A 20,154-nucleotide genomic window follows, 5' to 3' on the forward strand; every position below is an offset into this window, starting at 1 on the left:
TTTGGCTCACAGAAAACACAGCCTACCGGGAATGCAAAAATCCGTATTTTGTCTTTTTCAACTGTGGGTGCTTGCTTTTATATGTGGCACCAGGAGACAGAAACTGGAATAATGACTATTTTTTCTTCTGGTGCTGTTTTTCCACTAAAGTATCATTAACTCTTTACAAATATATGGCTCATAATTCCATTCCTATGACTGAACGTTGTATTTCCTGTCTAACACAATTAGTGTATTTGTCCTTTCTAAGTCTTGCTGGCACCTGAGTAGAAATGTGATGATACTGAGCATACCTGGCAGAGCAGGTATGTATCCACTGCCAGGGAGGACTGCAACATGAAAACTCCCAGCAGAGAAAAGATAACTCCTAACTGTACTCCTCCACTCAAAAGATCTTGGGTGTAATACCAGTTGTGTCCTGGTTTAGAAAAAGCTGAGAAAAGTAGAGGAATTTTCTTCTTCTTGACTATTTTTTACTTTTATCTGCATTCTTTTTCTTGTGAAGTTTGCTTTGTAAATAGTGGGTGTAAATTCATCTCTCTTGTTCAAGTGCATTCCTGCTGAAAGGGCCCCACCCATCTTTTTATTCTGCACCAAAAATTACGCACTGACACGTGCTGGAGATTTGCAGTGCTCAGTCTCTCAAGCATAAAGCCAGCGGATATCATCTCACGCTCAAAACCGGAACATATCTGGGTCGGAAAATAGTTAGGCAACGAAGTTTAGAGGGACACGAGGAGCGAGCAACACGATTAGAGGGAAGCTCCCTTATTCCTGATTTATCAGTCTCGTAAGAGCCTCTTACAGCAACAGTGCTAATATTGCCTATTTAAAACACGCAAGAAAATGATAGGTAAGAATTATACTGACAGCATCATCAGACGCTAACCAGAAGGTTAAATGAGCTCTGTGGGAGGAACTAGCGCACTTGTGCCTCAGAGAACAGGAGGTTTAGAGAGCGCTGCCATGCCCAAAGCCACCATGCACAGCTCTGCAGAGTGGGTGTTTTATATCAGCACATGGCGGTAATTTTGACAGTCAGGCTACCATTGATTAGTGCCAGGTTTTTATTGCCTGGCAGGCAAGCAAACCCCCGGCACAACAGCACTGCTCTCCAGGCTCTGAGGAATATCACCTATTTAGCACTGGCATCCTGAACTCGTTCTAACATTGTCATCAGCCTACATCTGTCATCGCTGCGTGTAAGCAGAGGGGACCAAGCCAGCAAGTGTTTTGCCAGTCCATGTAGAATACTGTGGTTTTTATTTGCACCTTCTCATTTTACCCTCATTCAGGTTCCCAGACATTCATGTTTTTGCTTGCTTCTTTTACGAAACAGATAAAGCTTGGCAGTAACTGGCCACAGGCAGCCTTGCCAAGTCCCCAGAAGCTTGTCTCTTACGTCTGTTTATGGTTCAAAGACGTTTTTTTTTTCTCCTCTGAAGTGCCTTCCTAAATCAGTTTACTGCTTTGGACTCCACACCTAGTCTGTGTGTCATCTGCGCTAATAAACAGGAGATCTTTGGACATCTCTCAAGGTGTTTAAAGACCACTGCAGTATAGTTTACAAAGACCACAAACAACTAATTAGATCTATTATCTAAAATAAAAAAGGCATTTGTTTACTAAATCTGGTTTTGCAGAAGATTTTCTAACATGCTGGGTTTTGTATTACTTGAGACCTAAAAGCGCTACAGTTAGTACATTACTGTGTTCTTCCTTGCCAGAAGTCAGGGCCAAATTACAGGCTAATTTGGAGTTCCCAAACTTCAACTCTAACAGAATAAAGGATGAGTGGGAAGATAGTATCTTAAACGCTCAGAAGGAGGAGTGACAATTATATCACAGTATCCTTTTCACTGCTGGGGAGCTTCCACCACTTTTTTTATATATATTTTCAATTATAGCGCTGGCTATCTCCATTCAGGTAAAATTCCCAAGGGAGACTGATGGGATTTGATAGAAAAGAAATTAACCTAGATTACAGGGTATAATGCTCATAATCCGTCTTTTGGCGTGGAGTTGAGCCGGGAAGTTAAGGGTAAGCCTTTGACCAGATGTCTGCTGTTCTCCCTCTAGATCCTTACAGTAAGCCTCCAGCTTAGACAGAGAAAAGTATCAAGATGCTGCTGTACCAGAGCCATCACTCTTTCATCAGTGTAGTGCATAATACACAGCTTATATGGCTCTGAAGACTCCAAAGGAAGAAAAGGAGTTTATGAGGACAAAGAGGAGAGGATGTAATTTGGGAAATAAAAGGAAAACATATACTGAGAAAGGAATGGATGCTATTTCGTCAGGACACAGAGCAGTGTGGCTGAAGCAAATACAAAACTAGAAAAAATCTTGCCTTCTGAAAGAATAAGCAAAGAGATTTTGTTTTTTATTTTGCAATTTTTTCTATCTTTATTTAATTTCAAAGGCTCCATTACTGATTCTCTCTTCAGGACGTGGTAAGCTGGCTGAAAAGATATGCATTTTGGTTTTGTACTACAGGAATAAATTCCCATCACATGAAATCTCTTACTCAAGGGAATTTTCTTCTCTCATCTTGTTTCCCAAGGCATCTTTGAGATGGTTATCAATAAATAACAGACAGTAACTGGCTAAACAGTCTGTTACCTACTTTTCCTTTCATCAGTTGGCGGAAAATCTGCACAAACTACATACAACAGTGCCAGCAGAAGAAAATACCACTTGTTTCACTGAGATAGATGCATTCTGCTAAATATAGATTTTACAGAACTGTTGGTTTCTAAGTTCATAGGACTCATTTCCACAGCTTCTCAGTGGCTCTTTCTCATCCCCCATGTCATTGTCTTTCATCTGTGCAAAATAGGCAGGAGAAGCTTTGCATTCATAGTGCCTGTCAAGAGATTTCAGGTGGACCAACATATGAAGAGCATAGGCAAGAACCAGCAGCAGAATCAGCGACATAACCAATCCCATAAGTATTGCTGGAGAGAAAAAAGATGCACAGTCTTTTGCATAGGCAAAATGTCCTTCTTGAATGTTAAAACCTTGAATCTACAAAGAGAATAAAAGGGCTCATTAATTAAAGTATTTGCTGTCTTGGTTACAAACAACTTCATGAATTTGCTCCTGATGCCAGTAAGAATTTTTAATTTAATATCTGCTTATTGCAAAATTGTATCTATCAGTGCTAGTTGGAGTTAATGCTCAGAGTTTATCCAGGTCAGTCGTCTAGAAACTGCCAGTTATTCTAATCCCCTTCACTCTGCTGCTCAAAGGACTTGCAGCTGTGTTTTAAACAAAATCTTCCATGATCACTCTTGATAGCCCAGTCATATTTAATTGTAAGCATGGTACCTTTCAAGTTAATGGTGCATTTCCAGTATCATTTGTTGAGAATCTCCAGAGTCTCTATTTCCAACTGCATAAACTTCAACATGACAAACAAGGAAATATTCTTAATTGCCTACCCTAATATTACATTTTTCTCACCAGATCCAACTGTGCAGTATATGGCAGCAAATCAGCTAAGCTACATGAAGTTGCATTAAACTATGGCCAACACCAGTAAGTTTTGCTTGTGGCTTCAGTTCTAACATGAAGTTTACCACACTGGCATTCAGGGAATTGACTGTCTGCTTCACTAGATCAGTCCATGGGCATTTATCACATGGTGAGAAAAGGGGGATCAACTCTCCCCCAATCCCCTCTTTCAGCTCTTCATCCCCTATGACTTAGGTATCTAAAAGCAAGACATCCTAGTCCAGTCATCTTAAGCTTCCTTATTGTCAAATGCAGAAAAATAGGCACTTTCAGAAGGTGATTCATCTCCCCCTAAAATAAGGACTTAAGATGAGTCAGAGGAGTTATCCACTGGCTTTAGAGGCAGACTGGGGTGACTATAATCAGGGCACAAGGTATTACCAGGCATCAAAAGTTAAGGGAGATGAATCCCATAGTTGGTGACTGATGCTGTTATTGACGCTGGGTTTGAGAGCCCAGCTCAGAGAGATGTAACACTGAACGTTAAATTCACTCCCCACGCGAAAAGGAAACCCAGGCAAGAGAGTACAGAAAATCTACACAGCCCTTAATTTCCTTTGACAGGAATATAAGTATAAAAATTTTAGTCTTCATTTCTATTCAATTTCTGTTTCAAGTTCCATGGAGATCCTGTAAACTGTACAGGGAAGGTCATTACACTTTCTTGGCAGCGAAGTGCAAAATTTCCCATCAGTCTACCTATGGGATCCATTTGGCTTAATTCCATGACATTACCTGGAAATCAATAAAAGTGACTTCCCAAAGCTTTGAAACATCATTTGCAGAGCTGGGTATGAGGAGTGCATCGTATCTCTGCAAGCTGCTCACATGTTCACAGTGGTAGGAGTAACTTGCCGGTGCATATATTCTCGTTGCATTAAACGTCGCTTGTATGGAGTGGTTGTAAAGCAGTTGCAGTCGGTGTAAACTGAACCAGTTCTGAACAGACAGCTGGTAATAGCTGGTTGTTAATAAGAATCTGAAAATATTGTATGGGAAGAAAGATGAGTACGAAAACAAGTCTAATTAAGAGCGGTAACTATTAAATTCACATGTTGAACAATTTTAGAAGACACACTGGTATTACCAGAGTTTTACCCATTTATATCAGTGTGAGCTCTAGCTCCTTCTATTGAGTCTGGAAAGTGATTTGAGTTTCTTCTTTGTTGCAGCTGAAGAAGTTTGCTGCTCTCCCACACAGTGAGAGGAAACATGAGGGATTTTTCCTAAATGACTGAGAAAAATCTGTATGCAACATTGGTATTGTACATCCATCCAAGACATGGAAAACTATTTATCAAGAAATGTTGTTTTCTTTGATTGCCAAGAAGCAAACATAAAGTAGGTCGCAGCCTGATGCCTGCACAGTCCACACTATCAGTTCTTGCGGCAAAATTCCCAGACAAAAATGTAGCTAATCAGCAAGGTTTAGCAAAAATCTCAGACATGGGAACATTCTATTCAAAAGAGATGACCCGAACTCTTCTCGTGAATAGAAAAGTCAACATAGAAGAAGAAATGCCTTAATAAAACAAGGCAGACCTTGTTTGTAAAATGACAGACCTATTAAATGCAAGTGTCTTGATTATACCATCAACAGTTCTACCACATTATTTTTGCTTACATGAATTCTCCCAAAACCAATTGCACAAGCAACTGCACAACAATGGATATTAACATGTAATATTTTGTTTATCATCTTTATCTTTTCTTTAAACATCTAATATTTTCTTTATCATAAAAACTTACCTAATAACAAGTCCCTTCAGATTGCCAATGTCACCAAACTTCAGAGAAAGCCTAGGTCAAAAAGCAAGTAACATCAGGCTAGATAAAAACTTCAGAAATCTTAAGAGAAAAAAGCAGCACAAAAGTTAAAGCACAGTTATACAAGGAGCCTTTTGCTCAGTATACCTTTGAAGTCAGTAGAAAAAAAACCTGAAAGGATTAAATCTTTCTCCAGTGAAATCCAGTAGTTCAGCTGTTAATTTGAACAACGCCTAGACCATCCAGAAAGAACAGAACTGCATGCTCAACTTCTAACACACTTCAATCCCATTGCTTCCAACATCAGTTGACAATTAGGTTAATTTGATTTGTGTTCTCCTTCTCAAGCCATGCTATCTTAGTCATGAATCACTTCTGTCTGTCATTAGAAAGTGTAAACAGCCACATTATTCTCATCTTTTTAGATACTAGAGCATAACAAATGCAGATGACATTTGAGTTCAAATGCCACACATGTGCATCATTAAAGCAATATAAATACACTGACTGTGAGGTAGCTCTACAAAGCTTATCTGCAGTGAGCACAGGCACCTGAAGTTTACTGAAGTGTAAGGCCCTAGCAGGTTAATTGTAAACTAATGCACACTCTACTATCCTTCTGCCATCTCTGGAATTAATGCATTGTAGCACTGCATGACTGAGGGGCATACATTTTTTTGGCTTAACAATAAAATTTTGCCTCTTAAAACCTGCATAATGGATTCTCAGTGTTGACATAATGTTTTCAGACTAAGTTAGAGACAAAACATAGTGAAACGATGCAGCATCTGAAAGACTTCCAAACCTAAAGCTGAAGAAAATGAAAAAAAAAAAACAGCTAGCCATATGAATGCATCCGAGATCTAGACTTCTTGCACCTTGACTAACACTGGTCCAATAAGCCAGAACAATCAATCTAGACTATCCCTTGCTTTATTACAAAGGGAAATCATAGGTAGTTGAGGATTAAACACAGGCAAATATGGCATTCAGCTCAGTGGCCTGATCCAGAAGTTGGTGCATAAAAAAACCCCGCAGGCTGGATTATTATATTCATCTAGCAAATGCATATGTGTTTCGCGTCAAATATTTTTTCCTGGCTCCACCTACTTTTGCATTGATTAGACAGTATAAATCAGCTTGAAAGCTGGCCTAAAGCCACAACAGAGTATTGTCTTAACAAAGAAGGCCGGAGAAGGGAGAAGTTTAAGGGACTTTTCCGGGGTGAGAAAAACTGGGCAATGCATCATGTGAGCACTCAGCCATCAACTGGCATAATTTCGGTCAGTCCTTATACCTAAGATTACAGAGCAACATTCAAGACAGTTTTTCTTCTCTGCTACAGTCAAATGCAGGTTGACCGAAAATCTACCCCAAGACTTGTATTTGGCAATTACACTGAGTCCAATCCTGACTCATGAGCCCATATTATCCATTTTCCTATCCATAGAGCGTGATTTCTACATATAGGGACCTCGATCAGTACTTAGATGCTGTCAATGGCAATGAATGAATGGGTACTTAAAACATACAGTTTCTAATGACTTGAGACTTGGAACCTAGCAGAGATGCCACAGATCTGTTCATACAATCTGTCAAATGTCCTGACAAATCCCTCCAAGCAAGAGCTCAGAATAAGCCAGGTCCTTCTTGGTTAGGATTCTGGAGCACATTCCAAGGGCAGGAGTCAGCGGGACTGGTATTTCTCAGTGTATCCCAAATAAGCGAAGTATAGAACATGGAAGAAAGCATAACCATTGAGAAGGGGTAGCATTTTCCCCTCTCTCTCTACAGAACAGAGGAGAAAAGGCTCAGTAGTCACAGTGTATCTCTTGACCCCAGCAAAAAAATACCAGCCTCAGCTTCAAACTAAGCATCAATGTCCTGCCTGCCTTTAGCACCTGTGTCCCTAGTTTGAGGCTACTCAGAAAACCATGGGAGAAACAAAGAGAAAGATCAGAAGACATGGCAGATAAGATGGCATTGGACCCACAGATTTTGAGATCAAACCTCAGATATGGTGAAACACTGATAAAAAGGCATGTCAAGGGTATGCTGTAGGGTAGTTCTGCTTCCTGATTCTTCCTGCAGCTTTTTTAATTAATAACGTGTTCTATAAATTCCCAAACGTCTTCCAACATAATGCCTCAAGCAGAATACACAGCCCTGTGGTGGGCTGACCCCAGCCAGCAGCTAAGAGCCATGCAGCTGCTCACTCACTCTGCCCCCCCACCCCACAGCAGGACGGGGAAGAGAATAGGAAGAGCAAAAGAGAGAGAACTCATGGGTCAAGATAGAGTTTAAAAAGCAAAGGAAAGAGGGGGAAAAAAAGACCAAAGTTTTGCAAGGGCAATCACTGGCCATCTCGCATGGGCAGACCAATGCCCAGCGGATCTCTGAGCAATGGCCACCCTGGAAGACACAACCCCTACCCGCTTCTTCTTCCCCTACCCCAGTGTTTATTGCTGAGCATGACATTATATGGCAGGGAATATAACTTTGGCCAACTCAGGTCAGCCATCCAGGCACTGTCCCCTTCCAGCCTCTTGACAACCTCAACTTTCTCGCTGCGGGGGCAGAGTGACAAACAGATAAAGCCTGGATGCTGTGCAGGCACTGCTCAGCAAGAGCCAGAACACCGCTGTGATCAACAGTTTTCACCACAAACCCAAAACTCAAGAGAATTATCTCCCTCCCAGCCAGAGCCAGGACAACTCCTAATTTCTTAGAACTCTGTAGTTACAGAATGAAGCATCCACTACCATAACCAGACTACAGAGGTGCCTGTGACAGATAGGTAGACAAGAGTAGCCTGCTCAAATCTGACCGTCTCCAAACAGCAGCTCCAGTAGGAGTTTGCAGTCCACCACTGCACTGTCTTCCTGATTTTTCAAGCCTTATGAACAACTGTAAAACTATACTTTGTGTTTTGAAATCCTTACTTTTGCATGAGTACATTTTCTGTAAGGTTACAATCATTACTAATAAGACTAAGATTATTTCTGAATTGCAGACCAGAAGAGAAGGAGGAATGTTTGTTATTACTTTTTATTTTTAAAATAGTATTATCCCATTCTCTACCTCTGCCTGTCAAAACACAGTGCTGGATTAGTTCACATGCTGATGACATAAAATTCAGACTGCCTTGTTGAATACTATGATACCACAGGCGGAAAACCTGGCTTCTTTTTCAATTATACTTTTAGTTTTCTTGTAACCTCACTAAAATTTCTGTGCACCTTGGGTTATCCTTCGCAGATGTATAATCAGAAAGAGGTAACACCTACTTTCTGTGGAAATGTCTTTAGATGTACAGGTGAAATGTTGCATAGGAGCTAAATGAAACTGCTGGGTTTGGTCATGTTATTTTTATTGTTGTGTGTCATTACAGATTTAAACACCATTTATGGGGTAGACTCAATGCTCATGTTCAGCACATGCCCAGTTAGGTATCCACCTCCTAATTTTTAGACTCTTGTCTACCAGAGTGGAATCAATGACATGGTATTAGACCTGACACCAGTCAGCACACTACATGGAGGGAGAGAAGTGGTCAGGTACATGACAAAGGAAATAAAAAAACCTACATGCCTTTCTAGTATAGCCATGGGATTGGAGGATTTTGGATCCATTTAGGTTAATATATAGCTCTCACTCAGGTTTAGCAGGAGCAAAGCTGCTAAATGCTGTCCATGCTGAAGAAATTCATGACAGACTGGGATGTACAGGTCAGGTTTTCGGAGACGCTTCAGGTCACATGCAAACCTGTAGTGAATTCACTCTTTGGCTTCAGCAACTCACAGATCACATCCTGGGACTTGGGGCTACCTAACTCTTTCTAAGTACACATTTGCATCCTGTACCAATGGTTTACATTTTTGCTGGCACACATCCTATGAAGGGATGAGTAGTCATGCACAGCCAGCCCCTAAGCCCCCATATTCAGCTTAGGATCCACTATTCAATCTCCCAAGCAGCTATGTAAAACAGCTGGAGACTAAAGAGATCAACAGGTTCAGCCTCATAGGCACTAAGGGCCAAACTGGCTGGCCACAAGGATTGACTACACCACTGCAAGAGATGAAGACAACTATGTACATCTATGTGACCCATAAAGACTGGTCTGAAAGTATATAACCCATGCTGCCCTGCTGCCTGCAATGTCAGGACATTATAGGAAGGAGCTTGCCCCTGGGGCTCTACACCACATAATACAAGGTCTGTTTCCTTCAGTATGTATTTACTAGACTTGTTATCTGGTACTAGTTCCATTGGCAGAGTAGAATGCAACCTTACATTGCATCGTCTTCACTGCAGTTTGAATCTCCAACATCCACCGTTGCATGGACACCAAATGTCTTCTCCGTCAAATCCAGCTGCGTATGGTTTTCAAACTTAATCATGATCCTCTTGGCCCAGAAGAGAATGCAGGGGATGCCATTAATTGTGACGTTGAGAGGGCTGTAGTGGCTGTGGGTGAATGGCCTCCAGGATGCTCCTTCCCACTGTCCCTTCCTGCTCAAGTTGTGGCTGACAACCTGATTGACCACATAAAAGATCAGTATCAGAAGATGTGTATTTCAGGAGTTACTCTCCATCCTACCAGAATAAATGAGGCCAGCACTTGGAGAGTATCTGTGGAGCCAGTTCTCAGCTGCAGCAGTACTGAACTGAGGAAGCAGAGAAATCTCTGGCTAACCCCTTCCCACCATGGGCATGGCACCACACAGACCTCTAGCTCCAGCACAACTGGCCAGAGAGCCAATATATTTATTCTACTAGGGTAGCATCACTGGGGAAAACCACATTCTTAGCATGCTCCCATCTCACCCCAGCACACTGTAGAGCTGCCCAATATAAAAAGTTGAAGCAAAGCTAGAATCACAAGGTGCTCACCCCAGCAGAAGACTCTCTAGGACACTTGTAAGAATTAGTTCAACACACTAAAGAGGACTCAGCTTGGGCCAAGGACACAGCCTACCATGCTGAAAGCACACTAGGCAGCTGTTCAAGTGAAAGAACTGTCCAAATCTCCATCTACCTGCAGATAGTTTGGCTCCTGACGGCTTTAAAATCGGGACAATGCCTGTTGCAGAACAGGATGGCTCAAGTATGGATCCCTGCCTTTACAAAATCAGTCGTTCGCAAGACTGCAGCTTCCATGTCATTTGTAGACATTAGAAAAATGCTATCCTTTCTAAGCCAAATTTCATAGCAAAATGAGGACAATTTGGCTGTCAGGCAACATAATTTGAGACAGTGAGTTAGGGCTCAGAAAGGACCTCAAAATTTAACTGTCATTTCCGTATTTCAAACTAAAATTTCCAGACACCAGCTCTTTTCCATCTACACATATGTCCTATCTAAATATGATAACATATACAGCGTCTGCATGGCTGTTTTGCATGTCATATGATTAAGCAAGTTCAAATCGTGTACAAACAAGAGAGGTATTCTGAGTCCCAGTCATAAACAGCATCTTACCAGGCTCCAGAAGGGACGCGGTTAAGCCCCAAAGCTTTGTCTTGGCTTAAAGAGAGATTTTTTTTTTTTGCTGTTCAGATTAGCGAATCACGTCTCCCAGCTCAGACCCTGAAAGACCCCTTTTGATACTTGACCTTACATATGGCACAAGACTGCTTTAGGATTAAAATTAGTAAGTACTCACAGCAACAAGCTGAAAGCAAGGTAAGATCATGGTCAGAAAACGTGATGCAACAGCCAGCAAGAAACATTGACTATGACTGCCATTTGTATAAATGATAAGGCTGTCTTCTCAGAAGTACAGATGAGAGAGATTTAATCAATAGATTATTTACATTAGATTGCATCACTTGCAGGGTTTTTGGTAAGGAAGCCTTTTATGCTTAGTTTTTGACAAGACCTACAGGCTGGACTCAGGAAAAACTCCCACTAAATTTAAACAATCAGCAGCTTTGCTTCAGCTATTCTTTTAGTACCAAGTGATATAAGCAAAATATTGGCTGCAGCAGTCAAATGGCATTGTACCGAATATGGATGATAGGATCTGGTTCTTTCAGTAAGACCCTGTGCCCAAATCCACTGCCAGTCAGCACCAGCGACAGCAACTGAAGTCTCACCTCACTTCTCAGAAAAGCAGAAGATATCTTGTACAGCAGGTGGTGAATCAGTACCACATCACAATGACTTAGACAGTTTTGTTGGCTATTTCTTGTAAACAATGTATTATTTAATTCAATAATGTAAATTAAAAGATCTAAATGTGCTATGAAAAAACTTTACAGATCCAGTCCTTCAAACATTACCTGTGTAATTGCTACTTGATTTACATTAAATTTTGGCTTCACACCACCGTCATAACGTCGCCCTGCAGAAGAAAGTGTGTTACTAGCCTACAAAGAAAACACCCAATCATTTATAAAAGCATAATTTTGCACATTCTTATGCAATCATCCCTGCATGAAATGTGTATTTCAGAATACCTGATTTTGTTCTGGAAAATATTTGGCTTGGTGCAAATACTGCCTTCAATACATGCGTCTTCTAGTTTACTTTACCTTATTCATACGACAAGGTTCCTTTTCTTTTCATTGAACATCTTGCCACCCTTACTGGGAAGAACTCCAGTGCCCAAAAATGACAGCATTCAGCCTATACATGTATTTATTCATCCCAAACACACTTAACAAAAGGTTATTCTTTCTTCATACGGCAAACTCTGTTGTCAAAGGATGCGTGTTGAATTGCATGGCAAAAGCATGTTAACTATGGGTGGCAATTTCTTTCCATGCACTGCCCAGAGACGGGAAGCTATGACAAATAACCTGACAGCCCGACTGCTTGCCAGGAGAGTGAAGTTTCACAGATGACAGATCATTTCATGGACACTCTCACAGCTCCATCCTTCAAACATTTTACTCCGTTTTCATTCGGTTAAAAAAAGAAAAAAAAAGAGTGAATACTTCTTTCTTCCACATTCTCACTGTATCTCAGCGTCAGTCAGTAAACTATTATTTTAACCAAGTAAATCCTTTAGAGGGTATTTGTTAAAGAGGGATATGCTTTAACAAAACATTTGACAGAAGAGTCACTAATGCTAACAGAAGCGACATCTGGGAATGAAGATCTTTTACAGCCGCACTAACAGAGCCAGTATCCAGGCATTCAGCCGACTGAAAAAAAAAAAAGCCTTACCATTTCTTTGCAGAGAATCTTGATCTGAAAATGCACGTGAACTAGAAGAGAGGAGAAAAATATTTACTGTACAGCATCTGGATTTAAAGTCTGCAGCAAGTTTACTGGGGACAACTCCTGTTCCTGCTTCATTCAATAAAACATTCAAAACGTAACTCAGATCCTTGGCTGGTTAATGTCACAGGAACAGGGCAAATTAATCCCAAAGCCAGGGTACCCAGGATAAAAATGCATTTTCAGACATCGCTCAGGTGGATCAGCCCCACCAGGCATTCCCATATCCTTACCATATTGACTAAAGACTTCATTAGCCCTCTTGTCCCTTTCCATGGGACATCAGTTTTGGGTTAGAGACTGAACCAGTTCCAGTCCGCAAGCAGAGGAACACAAGAATAGCGCTGCACCATCCTCAGCCCCCAGTGAGGATCAGAAGCAACACGTTGAATTCCTCCAGGATAGAGCAAATGCACTGGGCTAGTATGCCTTAAGCCCAGATTTACAGCCATCTAAAGAAAGCTCCTGAACAGTTCCAAGCAATCCCAAATCCCATGGAAGTCAGCTGCAAGGCAGGGTACAAGTGAAGCACATCTCAAGTGACAACCACCAGGCTCCTGAAATTTTCAACCTTTGATTTTCTGCTTTGGTATAATTTAGGGATAAGTCTTGAGCTGGTATAAGTATGATCTGCTTTCCTGAACTAGAGGATCAAGCCCAGTAGATTCACATACATTACCAAAAGAAAGTCCAAGAAACCAGGCTCTCCCTTAGGACTCCACTCCTTAAGTCACAGGAACACCTTCCTGCCCGCTCCACACCACGGCATCTTCCTTGGGACCTGCAGCCCCCTACAGTGGATAGATCGACTGATCTGATGACACACGTCCACTTCTCAAGTCTGCCATCAGCGTACCCTAGCAGGTGAACACACCAGCACTCCCACGTTCACAGCTGAGTATCATTGCACAGAGACTGTGTGCACCCTGCCCTACTTCTGCCTGCACAGTGCCTTCCAGGCCGTAAGCAATGGTGGGGATGGACCTGCCTCACAGCCACTTCACGTGGAAATACACTTCCATCTTCTTTTCTTGCCTTGTTTCTTGCCACCTTTCCAACCCACCACAGAAGCAAAATACTTGAAAAGATATACACAAAGACCAGCATATCAGGACTAGGAATAAAAGCAGGTTTCAGTATTTATGTGTAAATTGTACCGTAAGGTATTTGAATTGCAGAGTCAAGCCTTGGCCTCGCTGGGGAGCCCCTGAACAGCTGGGTGAACCCACTCGTCAATGGACTCCCTGGGTGGGGGGATCTGTGTTACTCACTAGCATGTACTGCAGGAGTGATCCCAACCTAATTTCCATCGCGGCATCCTTAATGGCAGACAAATATGAGTCTGAACAATGTAACGCCACCAAAGGAGAAACGTGGGACGGCTTAGAGCCTGCCCTGCTTGCTGCCATGCCCTTGCAGCTCTGGCAGTCATGGAGTTTGATCTCACTGAACCTGGCTTGCCTGAAACCCATGGCAACGTTACCAGCTTCAGCAAAGCCCAGATTTCACACGCAATGTCTTCTTTACGCTCGAGGTTCAGGAGGGCAGCAGGCTCTTTCCTCTGATCAGTGTCTCTCCAGCAAGAATGTCCTTTCGCAGGCATACTCTCTGCTGCCACAAATAAATCTCTTGTGTCCCCTTGCAAACTCCTCAAACCCAGAAGGCAAAACAGACAAAAGTGAAGCAGAGTCTGTATTCCAGCTTGTCACTTTGCCACCAAACACCAGGTCTGATGAATAGCTTTGCTCCAGACCATCGGGCAGGCTGCTCGGTCCCTTCAGCAACCAGGGCAATAAAGCAGAAGACAGTCTCCAGAGAAAATGTAACACAGCACAAAAAGACAGCTAGGCTGTGCAGCACCGCAGCAGTGACTGTGATCTGAGCTGAAAGAACCTTAAAAAGATCTTATGTTCAAAAAAGTTCAATGTAGATAACACTGTTTAAAACCAGTCTGGCCGTTTTATTTACATGTAGTGAGACCAACTTTCTCCTCAGTTGTAGCAGTTAAATCCCAGTGACTTCAAGGAGGCTGTGCACTTTCAGAGTGGGTCCCACTTTCTCCCACTGCCCTTTGGGTGCCAGGGTTAGTGCTGGGCTGAGGTATTCAAGCCGCTCGAAGGTCTTGCGCCAACAGCGAGCAGCCTTCAGAGATGGGTGGAAATAATCCTCATTTTGACAGATAGGTAACGAAAGACATGGCTAAAATGGACCAAACCTTGTTTTCTTGCTCAGGCAAAACTCTCTCTTAGGTTAACGATTAGGAACACGGGTTTGTGATTCGATGGAGCCTTATTTTTCTTCTCTAGTCTTCCTTCATGACAGATTGTGCCTTCAGGCTGGAAAAGGCAATTTTGGGGCATTTTTTCATGATAATAGCTACAAAAATGAGGCACACCAAAAGGAAATTAATGTAAATTATTTAGTTACACTAACTTCAGTTATATTTAGTTGTACCTATATATATTTAGTTATGCTTAGTTATACTTTTAGCTCCTCCTTATATATGTAATTAAAAGCTCATAGCCCATTACTCCAGTTTGGAAATCACCATGCTGTAGTGTGCGGACTAAAACACTGGGATGACAGGAGACTGGTGTAAAATTGTGTAATTCATTTCATTCTCTCACTGGACTTGAACGGTTTTTATGCTGTTCTGGGAAAAGGAAGGGTTATTTTTGTTTTCATGATTGTCAATTAAAAAAAAAAAAAAAATCATTACTTAGCTTCCCATCTGGGATAAGGCTAATACCATGGTCATGCCAATAAATCACTCTGAGGAAGGCTACATGATAGGCCACATCAAGCCTTGAGGAGAGCATACAATAAATATATGAGGCATAACTCATTGCAAACACCCCTGTGGGATTACATCCTGAGCAGAACAGTTATAACTGGCCTCTATGCAGCCGGCGGGTGCAGGTTGGGAGCTTGTGACAATGCGGTTTGACTCCTCTACATCACATGTAAAACCACAGCAATGCGCAGCCATGCTGCTCCAGAAGAAATGTCAAGTTTCTGCTTTCAGCGTGAAGATACTCAACACAGATGAATGTGCACAGCTAATGAAATATTCATGCTTTCATGAGGAATGCAGTGGAGAGAGTGACCCAGGAACCACCACTAAGTACCACAGTATGACAAATACGGTCAGCCACATGGCAGGCACACTTGGGCGGCAGGCGGAGGCATGCAAGTGAAGCAACTCCACCTAGGTACTCCTGTTCATTACTCTGTTTATTAGCAATGCAGGCTGCCTCCTTTCCTCCTGCACAATGCACGCAGCCTCGTTAGAGAAAGGCAACGGAAATCTTTCATGGCAAGGTTTGCAGGCTTTGCTTTGTCTGACTAAAGCCAGATCGCTAGGGCACAGAGAGTCTATTCAGTGGCATAAGGGAAGGATCGCCTCCCAGTTCCTGAGCAAGCACAAGTTGATGTTGATGTTATCAGGTCTGTCAGCTGCCTTTGACACTCATAACCCTGAGATGTCACAGAAGTGTGTGATCTGTGACAGGAACGGTGGCCTTCAATAGCCATCCTGCTGTCAAATCAGCAGCCTTTCCAATCAAAAGGCAAGCTGGAGGATTCACAGGCGATCTCTAGTAGCGAGGCCCTTTTGCCCTCAGCTGGAGCATGTTTCATAGAACAAAAACATTGAAAGACAAAATGGGACAATAACAACACGTTAAAAATATGTATTCCCTTTCGTATATAAAAATGTTAATTACGTGTATAGAGACAGGAAACTAGCTAGCACTAGAGCCGCCTTCTCCACTGTCTGCAAAACTATCAGCAAACAGTGGCTAGACCTGCAAATCAGTGACAGTAAACAATTTTTAGCACACTGAATCAGAGACTCGACTTTTAAATGTATCATTTTTTTCAGCCACGCTACCCTAAAACTTCAAAGTTGTTGTACACATGGTATATGTTTTGACAACTAATATTTTTCCTTACCAATTCGTAAATAACTAGCCCAGATACACCCAGACATGTATGTTGTGTGTTGAATTTACCCTACCAAGTATGTCAGGAACCCACATGAAATTGGATTAGCCCTAATACAAAGCAGTGGGATGACTAATCACTGTGTAAAACCCAATTAAATAAGATTATAAGTATAAAGAAGTGTAAATTCCCTCTTATCAGATGACATTATCCATCTACATAAGATAACCAAGTCTGGCTTGTTTGTCTGAAAAAGTGCATATAGACTCCAGCCCTTGAAGACTTCCACGTGAGCAGTCTTTTGTCCACCCAAACGAGCCATGTGAATAAGCCTGGCACTCAACAGTGATCAAGTGTGGAGGCCATATACAGTTTTCACACCTTCAGGTTAAAGAAAGCCATATTCACACTGGGTTTTACTCTTCATGTTGCTGCTCTGACAAACTGCATCCAATGGCAAAATGTACTCTACTGCAGTATTTCAATTACTCCAGAATTATCACTCTAATACTAATATTGTCCAGCTGCTGACTACCTCACTGGCTGCTGAACTAGTTTCAATTAATTGATGAAGCATTTTATTGGAAAATAACATGTGAACCTTCAAACAGACTAAAAACTAAGTTATGATGAAAGGTGATGAATGCTTGCTGAGCACCTGGTAGCAATGAACTCGTTGTAGTCCTAGGGACATTGGTCATAAGTAATTTCAATGAAGTTACTAAAATCGTAAATGTGTAAGCCGGGGAGCCCAGATCGACAGCAAACACTACTTCCTTCTAAGAAACATTGTAGCAAAAAAAGGTTATTAAATTTTAAATTTATCTGTTTAAGTTCTATCATTAAGAAATATCTACAAAACCCATGACTCTTAGAGTTTTTAAATTTTAAGTATTCTGTCACATTTTGGTAGCCTCATGCGTGATTTGACACAGGGAGACAGATTTTCGTAATTATTTTACAATGTACTGAGTACTGGGGTTTGATCTGCACTTTAATGGACGTCCAACAAGAACTGGATCAGAATGACAGGATACTCAAGCTTTCATTTTTAATATAAAAAAAGAAACCGAGCTCATAGAACTTCTAGCAGATTAACACTGTCCAGGCACGATCCCACCTCCACTGAATGCAAAGGCAAAATCCCCATTCAATTCACTGGCATCAGGATTGCAACTTCATTTCTTAATATTTATTGTAATAAAGTTCATGTAATACTCCACTGCTTGCTCTCTCTCAGATTTTTATCTGATTGCAAAAAAGTGCAATTATACTAAGAAGACACTAACAAATCTGAACACTGGCAGAGGAGAACAGCAAGTAAGCTATTTAAATGAAAACATATTGTAGTATTTATCGGTAACTGACTACCAGATCTCTTAATACAAGCTTAAGTAAATCACCACATGTCCTTCTTGCCTTAAACGCACAGATTTTACTGCCAGCTGTGACCTTCATCAGCATATTTGATCTGTGTGTTATTAGTGACTTTGGGGCATGATTCAACTAATACAGTTTAGGCTGTTTTCACTTTTGTAATGCTTGGCTCTAGAAAGTCCTCTCTTTCCCCTGCTATGATTTGGGCTTCCTATTTACATTTCATTAGAGAATGAAATAGCACTATAAACAATGATAAACCCAAATCTCCAGTAATTTCGTAAGTTTAATACTTCTTTGTAATATTGAATTCATGCTTCAAATATTCATTCTGCACAAGTAGAATATTTTAGCACTTATGTTTCTTGGAGTTGTTTTCACACCCTTGCTGTTATTCTATTTATAACTCCGTTTTTACACAAACCAGGGAAAGTCAGTGTGAGAGTCATTAAAATGTAATGAAATATAAGACAGATGCCCAGAAAACACTCAATTTAAAACCATTTCTAGTATTGTTTATGCAATTGTTTTAAGTTACATTTTTAATGCATTGTACGCTTCAAAATAATTCATTTCTGTATTAGCCCCAGGTGTTTTCAAACATGAAAAGAAAACTAAAACCATGTCCTGACATTCTAAATGCAATCGAATCCAATTCCACACAGCACAAAATGACCAAATTACAACATTCAAAACATGCACTCAACTCCACCAACAGAGACTGTGGATACACACTCAATTACTGACCTGCCATCCGCTGTCGCAATCATCTGCTCCACAGACACCGCGAATCCCACATACAAAGCAAACAGCAGGAACCTAACGGCAGCGTTTCTTTCCATTGAGAAGAGAGCCAGTCCCTCCACACCCAGCACATCTGCTCCTCTGGTCCAGCGGGCAGCCGGGCACCCGTGCCCTGCCTGGCAGCGTGACGGGCAGCAGATACAGCCAATCGGGGACGGGATTCACCACTCCATCACTGCACCGGTACCCACGGGAGAAATTCTTCGTGTGCTCAGATTTATTCTGACGGCAGACACCTACCGCTGGCACTTTCCGGCTTCCTTGTGAATTAAAGATTACACGTTCTGGGGAAATTGTACCAGGATGTGAGCTGTTTGCGAAGGAAAAAGAAATAAAATCAGATGGTCTCTCTAGGCTCTGAAATCACGCTGAAGAGCACTTCTTATCTGTACTCAACCCTAACCTTAAAGAAAGGTGAAGGTGCTGTTTCCAAACAGCTCTGAAATTTCTCCTTCCATATGACAACCAGAGAAAGAATTAAGTGTATTTTGAAGTCTTATAATACCTTCAGAGTAATAGTATTATCCCCATTTTACAGATGTGAAAGCAGACACAGCAAGCTTAGAAGTCAAATATTTGGAAGTGGTTTCCTTTCTTCAGCACTAACTCAGTTTGTGCCTGTTCAGCTTTCTGGCTTAATTGTTTTTATACTTACAGATAACTCTAAGCCAGACCACAGTTGTTAAATGCCCACAGAAGGACAGTGCCTCTGTTTCTGTCAGACCAAGACACCAAGGTGCATACACATCACTAGGAATATGGCAGGTTGGTTCTGGGACGGGTCATTCTCAAAAGATACATGTGTCGCAGGCCCCGGTACCTCTTCTGCAGACCCTCTGTCCTCATCAGCCTTCTCAAAATATGCATCAGCTGTCCTTGTGATGGCAAAGAAGAGAGCAAGGCACGTGAGCTGACTCCTCAAACACTATGACCCACGTGCATTCTCCACACATTGCTCACTAACTGCAGCTTGCATTCAAAGTGTCTACACAGGACCAGGAAAGCTGAAATCAGGATACTTACTGGTGGACCAGGTGCAACGACAGTGCTCTGCAGCATGCCCCGGCGCAGTCTGGCCACCTTCACAAACACAGCCGTGGATCTGTGACCAGCCTGGAGGGAACTCTGGGGCCCAGGGAGAAATGGGTTCTTGGTACCCGCCTTCAGCGTGGACAGCTCACTCTCGAAAAGAAGCTCAGACCAGTACTTAGCTGACATTTTGTCACACTGCACCCTTCTCCACCTAAATATCGAACAGGACATAGTCACTACCTGCTCCTGCTAACAGCTATGTGTATTCATGTATGTATATACCTATCTATGTACACACATACCCCCCACACACCCACTGCTTTCTTGCTTGGCAGCTAACGTCAGCTACCTGCTGATGTGATCACTCAGTAAGCCCCACTTCACTGATTAAGAGCTCCTGTCTGTTGCATTCCAGATATAAGATAAAGATAGGGGCTTTAGCATCGTAACTATTAAAAAGGATTTACCATCTTAATTCATTTC

The 20,154-nt window shown here is 41.8% G+C and overlaps 1 protein-coding gene across 1 annotated transcript; it reads right to left on the reverse strand.

Moving 5' to 3' along the window:
* Positions 1–2,397: 2,397 nt before the first annotated feature.
* On the reverse strand, positions 2,398–19,863 carry LOC127027473 (V-type proton ATPase subunit S1-like protein). Its single transcript, XM_050913232.1, has 8 exons — positions 19,663–19,863; positions 18,583–18,949; positions 12,460–12,500; positions 11,571–11,632; positions 9,580–9,821; positions 5,266–5,316; positions 4,252–4,495; positions 2,398–3,027 (listed from the first exon to the last, which is right to left on the reverse strand). Exons 2-8 carry the CDS (start codon positions 18,675–18,677, stop codon positions 2,725–2,727), a joined length of 1,038 nt encoding a protein of 345 aa, XP_050769189.1. The 5' UTR covers positions 18,678–18,949; positions 19,663–19,863; the 3' UTR covers positions 2,398–2,724.
* Positions 19,864–20,154: the final 291 nt, after the last annotated feature.

This window comes from Gymnogyps californianus, chromosome Z (genome assembly GCF_018139145.2).
Source record: "Gymnogyps californianus isolate 813 chromosome Z, ASM1813914v2, whole genome shotgun sequence".
NCBI lineage: Eukaryota > Metazoa > Chordata > Aves > Accipitriformes > Cathartidae > Gymnogyps > Gymnogyps californianus.

What these genes read in the sequence shown, in the direction of transcription:
- LOC127027473 (XM_050913232.1), bottom strand. Translation starts at nt 18,677, where the DNA reads ATGGAAAGAAACGCTGCCGTTAGGTTCCTGCTGTTTGCTTTGTATGTG. An exon ending in ATTGCGACAGCGGATGGCAG is followed by an intron (nt 12,501 to 18,582) that starts GTCAGTAATTGA and finishes CCTCTCTTCTAG; the next exon opens with TTCACGTGCATTTTCAGATC. An exon ending in TGCAGTGAAGACGATGCAAT is followed by an intron (nt 5,317 to 9,579) that starts GTAAGGTTGCAT and finishes TTTTTGACCTAG; the next exon opens with GCTTTCTCTGAAGTTTGGTG.